Here is an 18,641-nt window from a genome sequence, read left to right on the forward strand (position 1 = left end):
CCCCGGAGCCGGACCCGGAGGGGCGCGGGCCGCGGCGGCCGCGCTCCGGCTCCCGCTCCCGCCCCTGCTTTTCCGGCGGGAGCGGGGGGCGGGGTGCGGAGGGCAGCGAGGCCCTCGCGGTGCCCGGCGGGGCCGCCGTGCATGGCCCTGCGCAGTGGGGCGGGCTGTTTTGGCCGGGTCTGGCGCAGGGTGTCGGGGCTCCCGGACTCCTGGCCCCGGCGCTCCAGCAGCCTCCTGTGCCTGTCCGCCTTCTCGCCGGAGCCCGGGCCCGCGCCGCCCCTGCCCCGCCAGCCGCCTCGCGGTGGCAGCGGCTGTGGCGGCCCCGGCGGAGGGGGGCCCCCCCAGCCTCCCCGCCCCCCGCCTCCCCGCTGCTGCTGCTGCTGCTGCTGCTGCCGCCGCCGCTTACAACTTGGAGGCGGCGGCGGCGGCGGCGGAGGAGGCGGCGGCGGCGGCCGCCGGGCGCTGCAGTGGGACGCGCGCGGCTGCGAGCCTGCGGGACATGCCCCCCGCGCCGGCTCCTTGCTGGCGGCCATGAAGAGGCAGAACGTGCGGACTCTGTCCCTCATCGTCTGCACCTTCACCTACCTGCTGGTGGGCGCCGCCGTCTTCGACGCCCTCGAGTCGGACCACGAGATGCGCGAGGAGGAGAAACTCAAAGCCGAGGAGATCCGGATCAAGGGCAAGTACAACATCAGCAGCGAGGACTACCGGCAGCTGGAGCTGGTGATCCTGCAGTCGGAGCCACACCGCGCCGGCGTCCAGTGGAAATTCGCCGGCTCCTTCTACTTTGCCATCACGGTCATCACCACCATAGGTAAGAGCTGGGCGCGCCGCCGCCCGGCTCCCCGCGTCCCGGGAGGAGTCCGGGGAGGCGGCTGAGCGCGCAGCGCAGGGCTGGGTGCGGGGCGCCGAGGGTTAAACGCCGCCTGTCGCCGGCGCGAGGAGGGGGGGCCCTTCCCGCAGCGCCCCCTCCTTTCCGGGAGCCCCCCGCCTCTCCTGCGCCTCCTCGCCGGCCTCACCCCTCGCGGACCCCACCCGGGGCTCTCCTCCGCGCCGGTGTCTGGACCGGGCGTGCGAGCCCGGAGCGAGCGTGCCGAGCCTAGAGGGCGGAGGCGCCACTTTTGCGAAGAGAGTGGAGCGCTAAGAATAATCCCGTAGCAGACACCCACCCACCCACCGCCCCGGCGCGGGCTGGGCTGCGCGGGGCTCCAAGCCTTACACTTACTACCTCTCCCGGAGTTGGAGAGGGCTGGCTTGGCACTCGCGGCGCGGAGACCGACTCAGATGGCCCGGGCACTGCTCTTGGAGCGTGGGAGGCGCTGACCCTCGCCAGCCTTCTCCGAGCCCACATCTTAGCTTTCCTCCCTCCTGGCTCCTCTTCTTCCAGGGCTGGAGCCTTGGTGTGCCAGGCCCCTGGCAGGAGAGAGTTTGCTGTTTGGTGATGTGGGGGGCGGGGGGTTGGGGGGAGACTAGGGGGCCGTGACAGCCCTCTGAAAGGCTCCAGGAGGAGGGGGGCTGGGGTGGGGTGGGGACAGGACCAGTCCACCCCTGGGCTGTGAGGGTGGGTGAGGCAAGTGTGCTTACTGCTGAGAAGCTGGGGAAGTTCTGGCCCGGTTCAGGGAGAGAGTCCAGTTGGTACATCCTGTGGGTCCTGAGCCCAAAGGCACTGCCCACCAAGCAGTCTCTGGGGGGTTCCTAGGGCAGGACCCCCACCGAGGCCTAGGTGTTTGGAGAACTGTGTCTATCACACTTGAGAGGTGGGGGAAGGAGCAGGTCCCTGTAGCCCAGTGGAGGTGCGGACCCTTCCCCATGGAGGCAGGAGGTAGGGTGGCGTCTCTGGTTTGCAACTTGTCCCAGCACGGCTTCCAGCCTCTCCACGGCCACCCCCTTGGGCCTGTCGGGGCCACCGCGTTGGCTCACGGCCATCGCTCTTTTGCCCCCCTCTGCTTATTTGTGCCCCTGCGCCCTGAGCAAAGGCCTCCTCTCTCCCCAGCCTCTCATCATCCCTCCTGCCTGACTTCTCTGGACCTCTTTCTCTGATTTTTCCTTCCCTTGATATTTTCCTTTCTCTGGAAAGCTCTGCATGCTGCAAAAACAGTATTTCTCAGTGCCATATGCAACAGGAAGCGCCAGCACAGGACGGCTTGTCTTTCCTTCTTGGTTGAAAAGACTTTGTAGAGAGTCATCTTGTTTGAAATGTTTAATTCATTGGTGTAGGTTTCTATGTTTTCAGAAGGAAACCGTCCTTCTGTCGTCAGCAGAACCAGCTTTGCTCCCTCTTGCCACACGCCCTTGGCCCTGTGGCCAAAACACAGAAAAGTCCTTCCTTTCCCACCCTGTGCTTCCAGCTCCCGAAAGGGCCAGCCAGCCAGCGTTTCTGTCTTTAAACTTTCAGCGTGAGCTGTGGCCAAGACACACATGTGCAGGGTGGCAATCTTGTGGGTCAGGGGCCTGCTTGTGGGAATGTGCCCCCCCCCCCCCCCCACCAACCCACTGCCCCGGGGGAGGGGAAGAACTCCTCATTCCAGGAAGGGCCTTGGGTGATGTAGACTCAAAACAGATAAAACCTGCGAGCATACCGGCCTCCAGGAGTGACATGAGCCCAGGATACCTCGCTTGGGCTGGTCCTGAGAATTGAATTGCAGCCTTGGTGAGATGGTGGTTGGAGTTACAAATCAAACCCAGAGATGGTCCATTTACCTGATCAGGTTCTTGTCGATTGCACTGATTGATTCTGATTGGTGGTTCTGGACATGTGCTTCTAACAGTTTGGGCTCCAAAGAGAAAGAGTCAAGACAGGGTGGCCGAGTGGATCTTAGCCAGAGGCGGGGGTGGGATTCCAGTCAGCCCAGGAGAAGGGGCCGCTGATGACTGGGTGACGTTTTCTCAGTTCTTTTGTTGAATTTCCAACTGATTTTCCAGCAAGAAAGGTTGGAATATATGTGTAAGGTTAGGAAGACAAGACTGTCCTAACAGCGTTTCCCTGCTGTGGAAAGATGCCAAAGCTGGAGCCCACTGACCAGGCTTGGAACCTGAGGCCGGTCAGACCTGGAAGACCATGGCGCACGTCGGGTGGGCTGGTTCCTGACTCCTAGCCTCAGTTACCCCCACCTGTAGGAGGACTGTGACTGGGAACACCTACCAGGGTGACTCTGAAGGGCCAGTGGCCAGTGCAGCCACCTGGTCCAGTGCTGTCTGCAGTTAGTAGGTGAGAATCCAGGAATTTCGACATCAGCCTCAGATTCTCCCCTAAGAAGCTGTTTAGCTCTGAAGAGCTCGCATTTGCAGGAAACCAAGCACCTTTCTAGTTAATTCTGTTTGTTTTCTTTTTTTTTTTTAATATAAATGTAAATTAAGGTTCTCCTAGGCCTAGAACAAAACCCAGCCCCAAGCCAGGCCCTCTGAGGAGCCATCTCCTATCGGATGGTGATGTTGATGAGTCAGGTGCGTCTTCGCAGGATTCTTTTTCATCTCACCTTGAGCGGTTTCTTGAGCCTGTGTGCTCCAACTTCTAGTTCCAGCCTCTGAGGTGGGGCAGGCGCCGCCCGCACCCGCTCTGCTAATGAACCCTGCTTCCCGGATGGATGCACTTATTAGCGCCCTCGGTGAAATGGATTTTAAGAACACGTATAATGACCACTTTGCCTTGGATCCGTGGCCGCCGTCTTCGTAAGAGGCTTTGTTGGGCTCTCACGCCGACCACAGCTCCTGCTGTCCCGGGAGGCCCAGACTCAGCCAGCTTTGTCCCGAGGAGGGACGAGCACAGGTCACACTGGCTTTGAGAGGGCAGACTTGCCTCCGTCGTTGATCCAGGTCTGGGTGCGGTCCGTCCCCGCTTGCTCTTCTGAGGTCTGTGCCACTTGTGGCCACTGCCCAGTAGATCATGTTGGTTCTAAATTTGGCAAGTCCTAGGCCTTTGGAACTCTCCATCACGTCAAGATGAAAATCCTTCTGCACACCCTGCCGTGCCTGTCTGGTTCGCAGGAGGGTTGGACGCCCTCCCAGCCCCCTTCCTGGGCTGTCGGGAGGAGCGGTGGGACTCGGCCTGGCAGGGCTGTAGGGTGCCTGGGCTGAGTTGCTCTGCTGGGGCTAAGGCCCGGGTGGGGAAGGAGCCCCAACAAACTTGTGCTTTTCCTACGGAGGCGCTGGAGGCCAAAATTATGTCCCCTACTCAGCTACTACACCTGACAGCAACGGGAATCTCGACACTCCTCTTCAGACTCTTCACATCTGTGTTCTAAGCTGTTACCACCTTCGGGATCATTAAGGAAGAAACTGTGCTTAGAATTCTGATCTCATTTGGAGGATCTAAGAGGACGATTTAAAAACTGGTCCTCACAGGGGAAGGAGGGAGTGGAGGACGTGGGTTTATGTTTTTGCTGCTGTTTGGAGGAGGGGAGACTGACACGTGGTGCGGGGGTCCCCCTAGCTAAAGGCGGGGTGGCTGCTGCAGGAACCAAGGTGATCGGCTCAGGGAGCGGGTCTCTGGTGGGGAGTGGGACACTGTCCCTGCTCGAGGTCCCCTGAGAATGTGGTGGGACATCCCCTTTCCTCACTCACACACAGGACCTTGAACAGAGTTCTCACCAAGTGGGAAGTGTTTCCCGCGTCATCCTCTGGCGCTCCTGGTGCGGTGTTCTGTCCATGGTTTACAGCCTCGCTGCGCTGCCCCTGCCTGGCCTGTGTTGCCTCTGAGGCTCTGGGACCGTCTAAGATGATAAGATAAGGTCTGGCCTTGAGGCAGGAGTGGGGCTGGAAACCCACACAGTTGGGTACCGTCCAGCGGGAAACGCAGGGACAGCTGAACTCACTTAACCCTTCCCGTGCCGCTAGCGGGCAACCTGGGTTGGTGAGTCTCCGCTGGCCTTCGTCCTCCAGGACACTTGGCTTCCTCTCCACCCCTCACTGCCGCTGCCCTCAGCACCTCCTCCAGCTCTAGCATTGTTGATGCCATTTATTCTGCCCCCGGGGGAAGTGTGTCTTTCCCGGCACGCTGGGGCCCATGTAGAGCCTCACACGGAGTGGGCACCTCCAGGAGGACCCTGGATGGGAGCAGGACCCCTGAGTACACAGCTTCCACACACATCACCCCTGAGGTAGGAGGGAGCATTGCCCCACTTTACAGATGAGCAAACTGAGGCCCAGAGGAGGCAGTGTGCACTGGGGCAGAGGGCCCAGAACTCCTAGTCAGGATCCCCTCACTGCCAGCTCCAAGTACAGATTCCACCAGGAGCCAGGGATGGGCCTGTGGAATGTTCCATCTGTGTCTTTCTGCTTCTCCCTTTGCCTCCAGCAATCCTGCTCAGCCAGACTCAGGTGGAGGCCTGGCCACCCACACACGGTGGGCTGGAGGGGAGGGCTGGGGTCTCCTCGTGACCTTCTGTGTGGCAGCGGGCTGGGTGCAGCCACATGACAGGCTGTGCTGAGCTCTGCCTCCCAGGGCTGCCTGGACCTGGCCTTGCGCCATGTGGCCCTGGCCCTTCAGCAAACGCGGCCTGTCTGTACATGTCCTGGGGGAGGCAGAGGGGTGGGTTCCCTGACTCGGGGCAACCTGAGACAGAGATGGCTCTCCTGAGGTGTAAGAAACACCACCACGCTGAGGGCTTCGAGATGGCAGGTACAGCGTGAGACCCCGTGTTTGGACACCTGTTGTCTTCATCAGCCTGGGCTTTCACTAGTTAAGCCTGGGAAAGTTGGGGCAGGAGGTCAACCAGGCTTCCATGTACATATCCGCCCCTGTGGACCTGCGTCCACATCTCCGCCTGCCCACCTCATGCCCTCCCTCGCCAAGACCTCGCCGCACCTGTGTTCACACCTGCCCTGCCTGTCCCCATGCACCTGTGTTCACACCTGCACCTGCCCGTCCCCACACACCTGTGTTCACACCTGTCCCTGCCCGTCCTCACGCACCTGTGTTCACACCTGCACCTGCCTGTCCCTATGCACCTGTGTTCACACCTGCACCTGCCCATCCCCACGCACCTGTGTTCACACCTGTCTCTGCCCGTCCCCGACGTCCTCCCTGCACCCGTGTGTCACACCCCACACACCCACGTGTGCATCCATCCTTTCCTCTGTGCTGTCGTTCGCTTACTTGTTCACTCACTCCTCATTGCTCAGAGCACTCACTCAGCTCTGTTCATGGTTCACGCTTTCCTCTATCGGTGGGATGGTGCCTAATTCCTCCCATGTGCAGAGTTGGGTGGCGGCCGCTGTGAGGGGGGAGGTGCATGGCACCCCAGCAGGCTCAGTGAGTGTTAATGCCTCTATGGCAGGGGATCTTCAGGTTGTTCCAGCCTCATCTTCCCATCAGATGATCGGCAGATCTCAGTCACTTTTAATTTGAAAAATTTTAAGACATTTGTATGAAAAAGCACACCTATCACAAATGTATTGCTCAGTGATCCCTGTAAACAAACCCTGCCATGCAACCAGGACTGAGCTGAAGAGACAGAACATTGTCAGCCCCCTGAATGCGGCATCATCAGCCAGCCTTTTCTTGAATGCTTCTCATGACAGGGAGCTCATCACTTCACATGTGATGAAGTGTGTGTGCCTTGATGAATGTGGAGGTTATTCCCTCCATAGGGAAAAGCAGTTTACATGTCGAGGACTGGCTTTCTCTCAAAGGACTGGCCAGTCTCCATGGTGGTCACTTGAGGAGGGACCAGAAGGTCTCTATTTAGAAACTGGAACTTGGGGGTCCAGAGCAAGAAGAGGAGAGAGAACTCAGCACCCAGAGTGTGGTGGGTCTGGAGCAGGAGGCATGTGGCGTGGTCCAGAGTGTGATGGGCACAGGGAGCCAGGATGGACAGGCAGCCAGCCCTGGGCAGCTGACCTGTGCTCTGAGTCACACCAGCTGTGCTAGAGGACCAGGGAAAGCACAGGAGGAAACGAGTGGAATACTGAGATTAGGGAGCCAGGCCCCTAGGTTGCAGAAGCAGAGGCAGTGGGCACTTGAGGGAGTCCATGGGCAGCGGGGTCTGGGATGTGAAAGCTTGGTTGAGGGTCTTCTCCTCCACCTGGTGGACATCCTCCTCCTTGCCACCCATGGGCAGGGGCTGGGGGGGGGGGGTATGGCATTCACTTCCTTAAGGGATTATGTTCAGAGTTCCCTTCTCCTGCCTGCCCTCACTCTGAGACCTCTGCTTGTAGAAAGGTCTCCCTTTCAAACTGAAGGCGCCCACCCTGTGGTTTACCAGTTCTCCGGCAGAAGGGCTGAGTAGAGCTTGGTTCCCTTCCTGTCCTGAAACAGTCTTGGGATTTTGGAGCTGGTCCCAGGGCCCCTGAATTTCTTTCAATAATGCCTTCATAAGCTTGGCCCCTCTCCCCTGAGCAGTTTTGGCATGAACATGTGCTCTCCAAGTCAGGTCTGATCATGCAGCGAGAGCAGAGAATCACCTCCCCTGGTCTAGCACTATACTTCTGTTAATGCTACCGCTCAGTATGCCAGCTTTTCTGGGTAGCCGCCTCCCTGCACCAATGAGTTCTGAGCTTTCGGCCCACTCAAACGTCTGTCGTCTGCTCCAAGAGAACTCTCCTGTAGTCACTGTCTTGAACTGGGGTGAACCCAGACCCTGACATTGATCTCAGAGCAGAAAACAATTATGTGCTGTGGACCCAGAGAAATAGAGATGATTGATGGAAAGAAATTGCAGCAGGGGAAGATGAGAAAATTCCGGAGCTCTGAGTGCACTGGCCCAGCTTGTCAGGACACCATGAGATGTCTGCCCCCCAGGCCTGGGGGCACCAGTGTCCCCAGCTGGTGACCCTCTGTTGGCTCGAGCACCTTCCCAGCCAAGCTCCTTCCTGGAGTCTTGGTCCTGAGCAAGGAGGGGGCCTGGCTGGGGAACAGCTGCTTAAAGATGGGGCCCGCCCTGTGCAGTGGGCTTGTCCTGACCTGCCCTCACCCTTGCTGCGTCCCCAGCCCTGGGAGGGTCCCTGGGTGGTGGCAATGTGGTGAATGAGGGGGCCAGACCTGGAGGTGGGTGAGCTGTGGGCAGTGGCAGGCTGGTGGGTGTGCAGGTGCACTCGGTGTGGCAAGGGGCGTGCTGGGCCTGGCATGTGGAGAGCAGAGGGGCCCAGGGCCAGGCCCGACCTCTGGCCTCGATCTTCCATCTGGAGGTGTGGGTCACGATGCAGCTTGCCTCCAGAGCCTGAGTGCAGAGAGACTTGAGGGGCCGGCAGATCACGGGGTCCCCCAGCCTCGGGCAGGGCAGCTCACGTCAGCCTGTCCTGGAGGCCCGATCCTGGGCACACCTCTTTAACCTGCTTCCTCATCCGTGAGATGGGGATGCAGAGCTTGGTGGCTGTGTGTCTCGAGCATCAGAGAACACACCAGAATGTGCGGTGAGAGGCCTCCTCTCGCGGCCCCAGGCTCTGCTGTGATGATGGAGGCTGGCAGGTGCCTCCCGCCTCCCTGCGCCGCACCAGCTCAGGGGCCCTGGGACCATCTCCAAATTCCCAAGACTGTTTCGGGACAGGAAGGGAACCACGCTGGAAGTGTCGTCATCAGAGCCTCCCAGCCCGGCTCCCTGCCCACTCTCTGGGGGCCGCCGCGCCCCTGAGGGTTCCCGTCGCCCTGGCCCTTGTGGGTGCTGCCCCGTGTCCATGCTGCATTAGAGAACACCCCTGGAGATAGGAAACCTGGCCTGCAGCAGAAGGAGGCTCCCATGGTGGGGGGGAGGCCAGGCTGGGGGCTTCTGGAGTCATGGGGTCCCAGCCTGGGCCGTAGGTCTTCTCACCCCAGGCTTGTTGGGAAAATGTGACTTCCTGGGAGGCCACCCTCCTCCACCCTGCAGCCGCAGTGGCCCTTCTGAAGTCCACGCCACCAAATTCCACTGCGACTGACCCCTCTGCACCCCCAACCTCTCGGGTCAGAGCCAGCCCCACCATTTTTCCCGCAGGGCACCCCGGTCTGTGTGTGTGCTGCAACCTCCCCAGTGGACACCTGAGTGCCCAGGGCAGGGCTGGGTGCCCACTGGTCTCGGGCTCTCCGGGGCCCTCCTCAGGGCACCTGCTGGGGATGAGGTTCACGCCTGGTTCTGAGAGCTGGGGGGGGACTTTGAAGTGAGTGCTTAGGGGCCCTCTTCCTGCATGGCTGGGCCCTGGGGCCCCTGGACACGTGCAGGACACAGGCCCAGCTTCTTGAACCTCAGCTGTCAGTTTTAGGGAAGATGGCAGTTTGGAGACCCATCTCGCCGATGGGGAGCATCTTGCTCTGATAGCTTGAATGTGTGATCTCAGCCCCCAAGGCCACCAGCAGTGACAGGCCCATGTGAGTCTGCCAGGCACCTGGCAGGGAGAGACACCCACCTGCGAAATAACCTTGGGCCGTCATGGCCCTGCCAGACATGCGGGGCAGGAGGCCAGAGGCCTCCTAGAGGCCAGCATCACTGGCCTTTGCCCGGGGCGAGGGGCACAGGTGTCTGCCCTCTGCACCGCGTTGTCATGGCACCCAGCCCTCCACCCTGGCGCATGCTCCCTGCCCTTCCAGCCTCCCCCCTCCACCCCTCCCTGGACACCCCTGGCAGGCCACTCCCACCTCAGACCCTGCCCGTGCTGGTCCCCCCGCCCAGCTGGCCTGTGCACTCACAGGGCTCTGGGAACACCCTTGAACCTGTCCCCTGACACTGTCGGGAGGTGACAGCGGGCCCCGTTGCTGTGCTGGGTCTCTGCTGTGCTGGGTCTCTGCACACGAAAGACGCTAGAGGGCTGGGGTCAGGGCTCTTATCCCGGTGTCCTGAGCCCCGGGGATGTACTTACCGGGTGCTTGATGACTGACTGCCCGGGACTAGACATTAGTGTGTGAACCATGTGCAGTGGGGTCTTTGGTCCCCGTCGGCCACTTGTTAGAGGTGTGTGAGGGGGCAGGCGTCTGGGGTGCAGTGAGTCTTAGGGGCAGGTGAGGCCTGCCAGGGGATGAGGGGCAGAGACTGGCGCTGGCAGCTGCTATGGGCGCCGCAGCCCTGGGGTGTCCAGGCTGAGAGCGGGGCTGCTCCCTGGAGCCCGGGCCCCCAGAGTCATTTGTGGACCCATGCCTGCCTCCTTGCTGTCCCCCCTACCCCACACCTTTGTGCTGTGGTCTTCGGCACAGCGGAGCTTGGTGGGGATCTGCCTGTTGGCTCTTGGGGTTCCTTTAGGTACTTCCCGGGGCCCACCGGCAGTGTCCCTGCTTCCGTGGGTAGGAGACCGTGACTGCTCGTGACCCATGATGAGGATGCCGCTGTGAATGCCGTGAAGAGCACAGGCTGTGCGCGGGGCCCTGGCTCTGGTCCCCTGTGACCTTGGGCAGGGGCACAGTTCCCCCCTCCCACCACGGACGTTCGGGGCTGGATGCCTCTGCGACTTCCCTGGTGGCTCAGGTGGTAAAAGCGTCTGCCTGCAGTGCAGGAGACCCGGGTTCGATCCTTGGGTTGGGAAGATTCCCTGGAGAAGGGAATGGCAACCCACCCCAGTATTCTTGCCTGGAAAATCCCATGGACGGAGGCGCCTGGTGGGCTACAGTCCATGGTGTCGCAAAGAGTGGGACTCGACTGAGCGACTTCACTTCCGCTTCCGCCTCTTTGCAGTGGGGGCTGTCCTGTGCGTTTTAGGACACTGAGCAGCTCCCCTGGTCTCCGTCCTCTGGTTGCCAGTGGCAACTCCCCTCCCCCACCCAGCAATGACGGATAAAAACGTCTCTAGACATTGCCACGTGACCTCCAAAGTGCACAGTGTCCCCTGCCCTGCTGACTTCTGCGGACAGGGAGAAAAAGCTGCCTCCACAGCACGTGGTGGGAGGGGCCGAGTGATGTGGCGCGTGCGCGTGCGCATTGCGTGCCTGGGCCGTGGGTTCTTTCCGTCTGCCTGCTCCCTCCTTTCTGCCCGGAGGAAGCCACACAACCGCCCGGGGTGCGCGGGGGTCTTTGGAGGGAGGTGACTCTCAGGCACAGTCCTGTGTGGAGGGGAGATGGGAGCTCAGGTGCCCCTGGGGTGAGTCACTCAGGGGGAGGGGATGAGAGGCGTTGGGGAAAGCCACAGGAGGACACTCGGCCTCCCCTCTCCTGAGGCAGAAGCTCTCTCGGCAGCGTTGTTGTGTCGTAGCGGGCATGGATTCTGCTACAGCCTAGCTGCGAGGCCCCAGTAAGTCTGGAGGCAGCCCCATGCCCCTCGTTCCTCACGTGTGCAACGTCGGGACCTTTTCTCTCTCGAACTCTGGTGGGAAGTGACCACTGGCGATGAAGGGCTGGACTGGCTGGGCTCTGACCACAGGTCTCATCTGGGCCCCAGGAAAGGGCCTGACCCAGGCTGTGGGGGATGTTCCCACTGAGTCCAGTTGTCATGAGAGGTTTCCCAGTGTGAGCACCGTTTTGGGGGAGACAGTGACTTCTTTGACCCCACCCCAAGTGCTGAGGGGCATCTATTTGGTCTATTTGGAGCAAGTGTTTAGGCCAGAGGGATTCAAACACCAGTGAGCTCAGTGGATGTCAGTGTGTGTTGGTTCATAAAGTAGCTCTCATATGGCTGAAAAGGAGAAGTAGTGAGCCGTGCAAAGATGGTTTCATAAAGGGGGGGAAGTTCCCCATCATTCCCCTATGGTCCTATGGTTGTATGTGGGAATGGCTTTAGCTTTTCATGTTCACACTTTTATCTTTGCCCAAATGTATGAAATATCAATAACCTCAGATATGCAGATGACACCACCCTTATGGCAGAAAGTGAAGAGGAACTAGAAAGCCTCCTGATGAAAATGAAAGTGGAGACTGAAAAAGTTGGCTTAAAGCTCAACATTCAGAAAACGAAGATCATGGCATCCGGTCCCATCACTTCATGGGAAATAGATGGGGAAACAGTGGAAACAGGGTCAGACTTTATTTTTTTGGGCTCCAAAATCACTGCAGATGGTGATTGCAGCCATGAAATTAAAAGAAGCTTACTCCTTGGAAGGAAAGTTATGACCAACCTAGATAGCATATTCAAAAGCAGAGACATTACTTTGCCAACAAAGGTCCGTCTAGTCAAGGCTATGGTTTTTCCTGTGGTCATGTATGGATGTGAGAGTTGGACTGTGAAGAAGGCTGAGCACCGAAGAATTGATGCTTTTGAACTGTGGTGTTGGAGAAGACTCTTGACAGTCCCTTGGACTGCAAGGAGATCCAACCAGTCCATTCTGAAGGAGATCGGCCCTGGGATTTCTTTGGAAGGAATGATGCTAAAGCTGAAACTCCAGTACTTTGGTCACCTGATGCAAAGAGTTGACTCTGATGCTGGGAGGGATTGGGGGCAGGAGGAGAAGGGGACGATAGAGGATGAGATGGCTGGATGGCATCACTGACTCGATGGACGTGAGTCTGAGTGAACTCCGGGAGTTGGTGATGGACAGGGAGGCCTGGTGTGCTTCAATTCATGGGGTCGCAGAGTCGCACACGACTGAGCGACTGAACTGAACTGAACTGAAATGTATGCCCACTGTTTCTGTCATTTCATCAGGATGAATCTCTCAGAGACTGTGTTCAGCTGCCTGTAGCAGAGAACCTAGCCTGCAGTGACTGGACCAAACAGCAATGAAGGAGTCTGGGGCAGGTAGTCGGGCTGACAGGTAGCTCCATGATGCCTTCAGAGACCCAGACTCCTTCTGTCTTTCTGCTCAGCCAGCTATCTTGGCTTTAGTGCTTAGGCTGGTGCCTCATGGCTCTAAGATGGCTGCTCCACCTCCGGCATCACCTCCAGCATCCTTTCCTGGCAGGAAAAAAGAGAACAAAAGACAAAGATGTGTGCCAACCGAATCTGCTCCTTTCTAAACAGATTTCCTGGATGGCCCACCCAAGGACTTTTACCTACATCTCATTAGCCAGGACGGAGAAAGCAGTGGCACCCCACTCCAGTACTCTTGCCTGGAAAATCCCATGGTTGGAGGAGCCTGGTAGGCTGCAGTCCATGGGGTCGCGAAGAGTCGGACACGACTGAGCGACTTCACTTTCACTTTTCACTTTCATGCATTGGAGAAGGAAATGGCAACCCACTCCAGTGTTCTTGCCTGGAGAATCCCAGGGATGGGGGAGCCTGGTGGGCTGCTGTCTATGGGCACAGAGTCTATCCTATGTCTATCCGCACAGAGTCGGACATGACTGAAGTGACTTAGCAGCAGCAGTAGCAGCATTAGCCAGGAGTGTGTCTCATGGCCAACCCTAGCTGCAAGGGAGTCTGGGAAGATATGGCATGTTGCTTTTCAAACTGAATGGGTTCTGAAGGTGAAGGAGTAGAGATAGGTATTCGTATTCTCCCATGGTGTCTATGGCATATGCCTGGCATTTCAGAGTCCTTTTCTCTTTAAGTTTACATCAAACACATCAAACATTACCTTGTATTTCTGCAGTCTTAAAGAAAATCTATTTTCATAGCTCCATATCCACTAAAGGAATGTATGATCATCTATTTAATTACTTCTATATTTATGTTTTAATGTGTATGGGGAAAGATGGAGGGCAAGAGGAGAAGGGGGTGGCAGCAGACGAGATGATTGGATGGCATCACTGACTCAATGGACATGAATTTGACCAAACTGAAGGAAATGATGTCCATGGGGTCGCAAAAACCCAGACATGACTTAGCAACTGAACAACAACAAATGTATCCGTCTTTCCTTTTTTTTTTTTTTGCAATTATTGAACATCTGTGTGTGTGTGTGTGTGTGTGTGTGTGTGTGTGTGTGTGTGTGTATGTGTAGATTCTGCTGGGTTATTTCCCCACTTAAGGCTTTGCTGTCGTGGCAGGATTCCTAGGGTAGAGGGCAGAAGCACCTGGTGGTGGTGTGTGTTTTCCTATCAACACAACAGCATGTGGAGCAGGGCTTTTGGTCTCACTGCAATTGCAGCAACCCTCAGCAATATTGAAGACTTTTTTTTTTTTTTTTTGATGTTCTTACTATTTTAGAACATTTTACGAGTAATCTTTGTGTGGCCTGAACCAGGTCATGTGGGGTTGGAAGGCTGGTGTCCACAGCTGTGGACTCAGCTGGTCCAGTGGGGTCCATGGGTTCAGTTGACACCCAGAACCCACAATCTTCCGGACACCCCAGAAGCAGGCAGAGAGAAGGGAGCCAGTGAGCTTTGGCCTGGCTCCCAGGGTAGGAGGTTTTGCTTGATGATGACCTGATGCAGCCAATTGACTTGGTCACTGGAACTCTGGGCTGAGAGGCAGCCCCACCGGGGAAGAGAGCTATGTGTGACCCATCAGCCATGCGGTTGGTGTAGCATGGATGGTGTCAGCATGCCCGCCTGCCCTAAGCCGGTGAGACAGAACTTCAGAGGTGGAGGGTTTTCCATCAATATGCCTGGAGTAACATTTCTGTGATGACCCTGTGGATATAGCTTGTCTTGGTGTTACTAGTCTACAAGGCAAAGTCCCATCCACTTCTACCTTTCATCCAAGTAACAATTCTGTAGCATGAGACCAGAGACGTCAAATGGCTTCCCAAGGTCATACGTGGAGCTTGGGACTCAAAACCCCAGATCTGCCCTCAAGCCCAACATTCTCTTCTTGATACCACTGTTTACTTGCCTCAGTGATTGTTGCATCTGGTCCTACCTTTTGAGGGTGGATCATTGCTTGATATTCCAGTGACAGGGACCTCACAGTCTCACTAAGTTAATAGGGAAAGGCAGATGTGGGATGGATGTTAAAAGAAAACACAAGGTCTCTCATCTCTTGTCTCAGTCATACTGACCAGAGGCCCAGGACAGGCTTAACCTCCAGTTCCTAGTCGCAACAGTAGAGCTATCACTCAGCGAGTTTTGTTTTTCTTTAGACACCATCTCAGTTAACTTCATGCTCTCCACAACCCTATCAGATGGATATTTTCATGCATTCCGTTTTACGGATGATACGGAAGATCAGAGAGGTTAAGCAACTTGCCCAAGGTCACGCAGCAGAACAGTAGCTAAGCCAGGAGTTACACCCAGGCAGTCTGACTTTCAGAGAAGGCAATGGTACCCCACTCCAGCTCTCTTGCCTAGAAAATCCCATGGACGGAGGAGCCTGGTGGGCTGCAGTCCATGGGGTCGCTAGAGTTGGACATGACTGAGCGACTTCACTTTCACTTTTCACTTTCATGCATTGGAGAAGGAAATGGCAACCCACTCCAGTGTTCTTGCCTGGAGAATCCCAGGGACGGGAAGCCTGGTGGGCTGCCGTCTATGGGGTCGCACAGAGTCGGACACGGCTCAAGCAACATAGCAGCAGCTGTCTGACTTTAGAGTCTGTGCTTGTATCTGTTTGGTTATATGCTGCTTCTTTTGACTTTTTATCTCAGTTAGGTAGTGGCATGTAGCAAATCACCCACAGACCTAGAGGTTTAAAACAGCTACTGTTTCTTATCACTCAAAGACTGTGGGTCAGCTGGGCTTGGCTGCCCCCGAGAGCTCTGCTGGGCAGCTTTTTCTCACTGCTGGTCTGCGAGCTGATGGGGCAGCTCCATCCCAAGACACTGTGTGCTATCATCTCGGTAATGGCAGAGGGGCATGAGGGCCACGAAAGCAAGTGAGCTGTCTCATGCCCTGCCCCTGCTACCGTGCTGTCATTTCGGCCACATCCTGTCGTCGGAAGCAAGTCAGGTGACACAGTCCAGAGCCAAAGGGCTGGAGGTGTGCCTACCCACGGTGGGGCCGAGGCAAGGGCGTGGTCTGCTCACCCTCCTGGCTGACCACGTCTGTCCTCACCTTTGCTGAGCCCTGTTCGCCCGCACGCCTAGCTGCCTGGTGCGGTGAGGGGAACATAGCTTTGGACTCTCATCTGGGTTCAAGCCCATTTCAGCACTGTAAGGCAAGTGCTGTTCTCTCATCAGTGAAGCGCACAGTGCACCTCTACTCTCAGTGAAGCTCAGGCTGCACTGTAGCAGAGTACCCTAGACTGAGTAGCTTAAGCAACAGACCTTTCTTTTTTTTTTTTTTTTTTTGCAATTCTGGAGACCAGAAGTCCGAGATCAAGGTGTTGACATGATTGGTTTCTTCGGAGGCTCTCTCCTGGGCTTAGAGAGGGCCCTCTTCTCCATGACACCCACATGGTCATACCTCTGTGGGTGTCTGTGTCCTAATCTCCTCTTCTTATAAAGACACCAGGGGCTTCCCTGGCGGTTCAGCGGTGAAGAATCTGCAAGGGACACCAGTTTGATCCCTGATCTGGGAAGATCCCACAGTTGTGGCAAAGCAACTAAGCCCATGCAGCATAACTACGAAGAAAGTGCTCTAGAGCCTGTGAGCTGCAGCTGCTGAGCCCTTGTGTTGCAGTTACTGAAGTCCATGCACCTAGAGCCTGTGCTCTGCAACAGCAGAAGGCACTGCAATGAGAAGCCCGGGCACCGCAATGAAGAGGAGCCCCCACTCGCCGCAGCTAGAGGAAGCCTGCGTGCAGCGACGAAGACCCACCACAGCCGAAAGAGACACCAGTCACGGTGGACTGCTCTGCCACTCTGGTGACCTCATGTTAACATGAGCATGCGTGCTAGGTCGCTTCAGTCACGTCTGACTCTTTGCAACCCTTTGGACTGTAGCCCACCAGGCTCCTCTGTCCGTGGGATTCTCCAGGCAAGAATACTGGAGTGGGTTGCCCTGCCCTCCTCCAGGGGATCTTCCTGATCCGGGGATTGAACCCTTGACTCTTACGTCTTGTGCGTTGTCAGGCGGGTTCTTTACCTCTAGCACCACTGTAATCACGGCTTTAAAGACCCCATCTCCGAATTTGGTCCCATTCTGAGATGAGGGCTTAGGACTTCAACATATGAATTTGAGGAGATACAATTCAGGGGACATGAGTCTGAGCAAACTCCAGGAGAGGGTGAAGGGACAGGGAAGCCTGGCATGCCGCAGTCCACGGAGTTGCGAAGAGTCAGACATGACTGAGTGACTGAACGACAATGACAAATTCAGCCCATAGCCTAGGGCTGCCGGGAGCCTTGAAAGAGAAGATGGAAATGAAAGTACCTACCCAGGCTTACCACGCAGAGTTTCCTGCACAGATGTTAGTTCTCTGCCCCATCACGTGTAAGATGTGATATATCTTATGGCGTGTATCCTTATGGCTGAGGAGGTTTTGTTGCCCCACTGTGCTAAGTATTCTATCGTTATTTTCAGAACCTGGTTATAAGTCAGGTTAAAAGGCTGCCATGGTAGAGTGGACCCAGCCTGGGGTGTGTCACCAAGAGTTCTGAGCTCAAATCCGTGCTCCACATCTTACTGGCTGGGGGATGACAGGTAAACCCTTGCCCTGGTCTCAGCCTCAGTGTCCCCATTTGTACAAGGATCATTTGTGGGTGATCCTGCAGCATGTTTTGAAATGTATGAGGTCTACTGAACTTCTTTTAAACTTCTCTCTTAACTGTTTTTTTTTTTAAACAGGTAGCATGTGTTACTTCTGTAATTAAGCACATACATATTAATGTTACGTTGTTGGTGTGATTATTTTAGTATGGTTATATGTAATATGGGGCTTCCCAGGTGGCTCAGTGGTAAAGAATCACCTGCCAATGCAAGAGATGCAGGTTTGATCCCTGGGTCAGGGAGATCCGCTGGAGAAGGAAATGGCAACCCATTCCAGTATTCTTGCCTGGGAAATTCCACACACAGAGGAGCCTGGAGGGCTACCATCCATGGGCTTGCAAAAGACTCAGACACAGCTTAGTGACTGAACAACAATATATAATATTAATAAATGAGTTCCTATCTTTTAGAGATATATACTGAAATATTTAGCGATCAGATGAAGTGTCTGAGATTTGCCTCAAAATTTTCTGAATTCGCAGGGGAAGTGGGTGAAGGTGTAGGTGAAATAAGGTTGTTAGTTATTGAAGTTTTATTGTTTGTGTTTGGGGGTGGGTATAATTTAAACCTTTACCTTAGTCTGTATTTGAGAATTTTTATACTGAAAAATTTCAAGTATTGAGCAAAACGTAAAGTAGAAGTGGAAGTCTCATCACAGTCCAGTCCCTCAGCCCCACTTCCAGGTGATGGCTGAGGCAGATGGCTGAGTAGAAGAGTATGAAACACTTGGCTCCCATGCAGGCTCTGGCCTGCTCACAAGGTTCCTTTGGCCCTCATGATGCTTGAAAATATTTTAAATTAGTTGCCAACATATATCGATCTTTCAGAAAAAAAAAAAAAAGAGCTCTTGGTTTTATTATATTACAGTTAGGTTATCTATCTTATTGATTTTTGCTTTTGCATTTATTAACTGTTAATTTTACATTCTTTAGTTTTATTTTTCTTTTCTTCCCTTCACACCCTGACAGTTACTAGTCTTTGTGTTTCTTAAATAAACGTATCAAAGGCTATACATGTTCCTCTGCTTACCGCTTTGGCTGCATCCCATAGGTCTCTCATTATCACTTATTTATAAACAATTTGCAAATTAGTTTTTTCTTGAATCCAAGAATTATCTGAAGTATGTGTTTTAATATTGTGCACACATAGAGTTAGCATAGTGGTTACAAGCATGAGCTTTGGAGCCAGATCTCCTGGGTATGGTTCTTCCTTGGTCATTTACTAACTGTGACCTTGGGCTTTTCTCATCTATAAAATGAGGATAATGGTAGAAGTAGTAGTAGTAATAATAATAATAATTAAAATAATAATAATAAAATAACCCACAAGTTGAAAAAATTGTTAGCT

General features: G+C 55.5%; 1 protein-coding gene across 1 annotated transcript in view; it reads left to right on the forward strand.

Annotated features, from left to right (window-relative positions):
- The first annotated feature begins 531 nt into the window (after positions 1 to 531).
- KCNK9 (potassium two pore domain channel subfamily K member 9) overlaps positions 532 to 18,641 on the forward strand; it is a 97,891-nt gene continuing 79,781 nt past the window's right edge. The window contains exon 1 of the mRNA XM_055546824.1: positions 532 to 814. Within this exon, the coding sequence (XP_055402799.1) occupies positions 532 to 814 (283 nt within the window). The remainder of the gene's footprint in view (positions 815 to 18,641) is intronic.

Source organism: Bubalus kerabau, chromosome 14 (assembly GCF_029407905.1).
Source record: "Bubalus kerabau isolate K-KA32 ecotype Philippines breed swamp buffalo chromosome 14, PCC_UOA_SB_1v2, whole genome shotgun sequence".
NCBI lineage: Eukaryota > Metazoa > Chordata > Mammalia > Artiodactyla > Bovidae > Bubalus > Bubalus kerabau.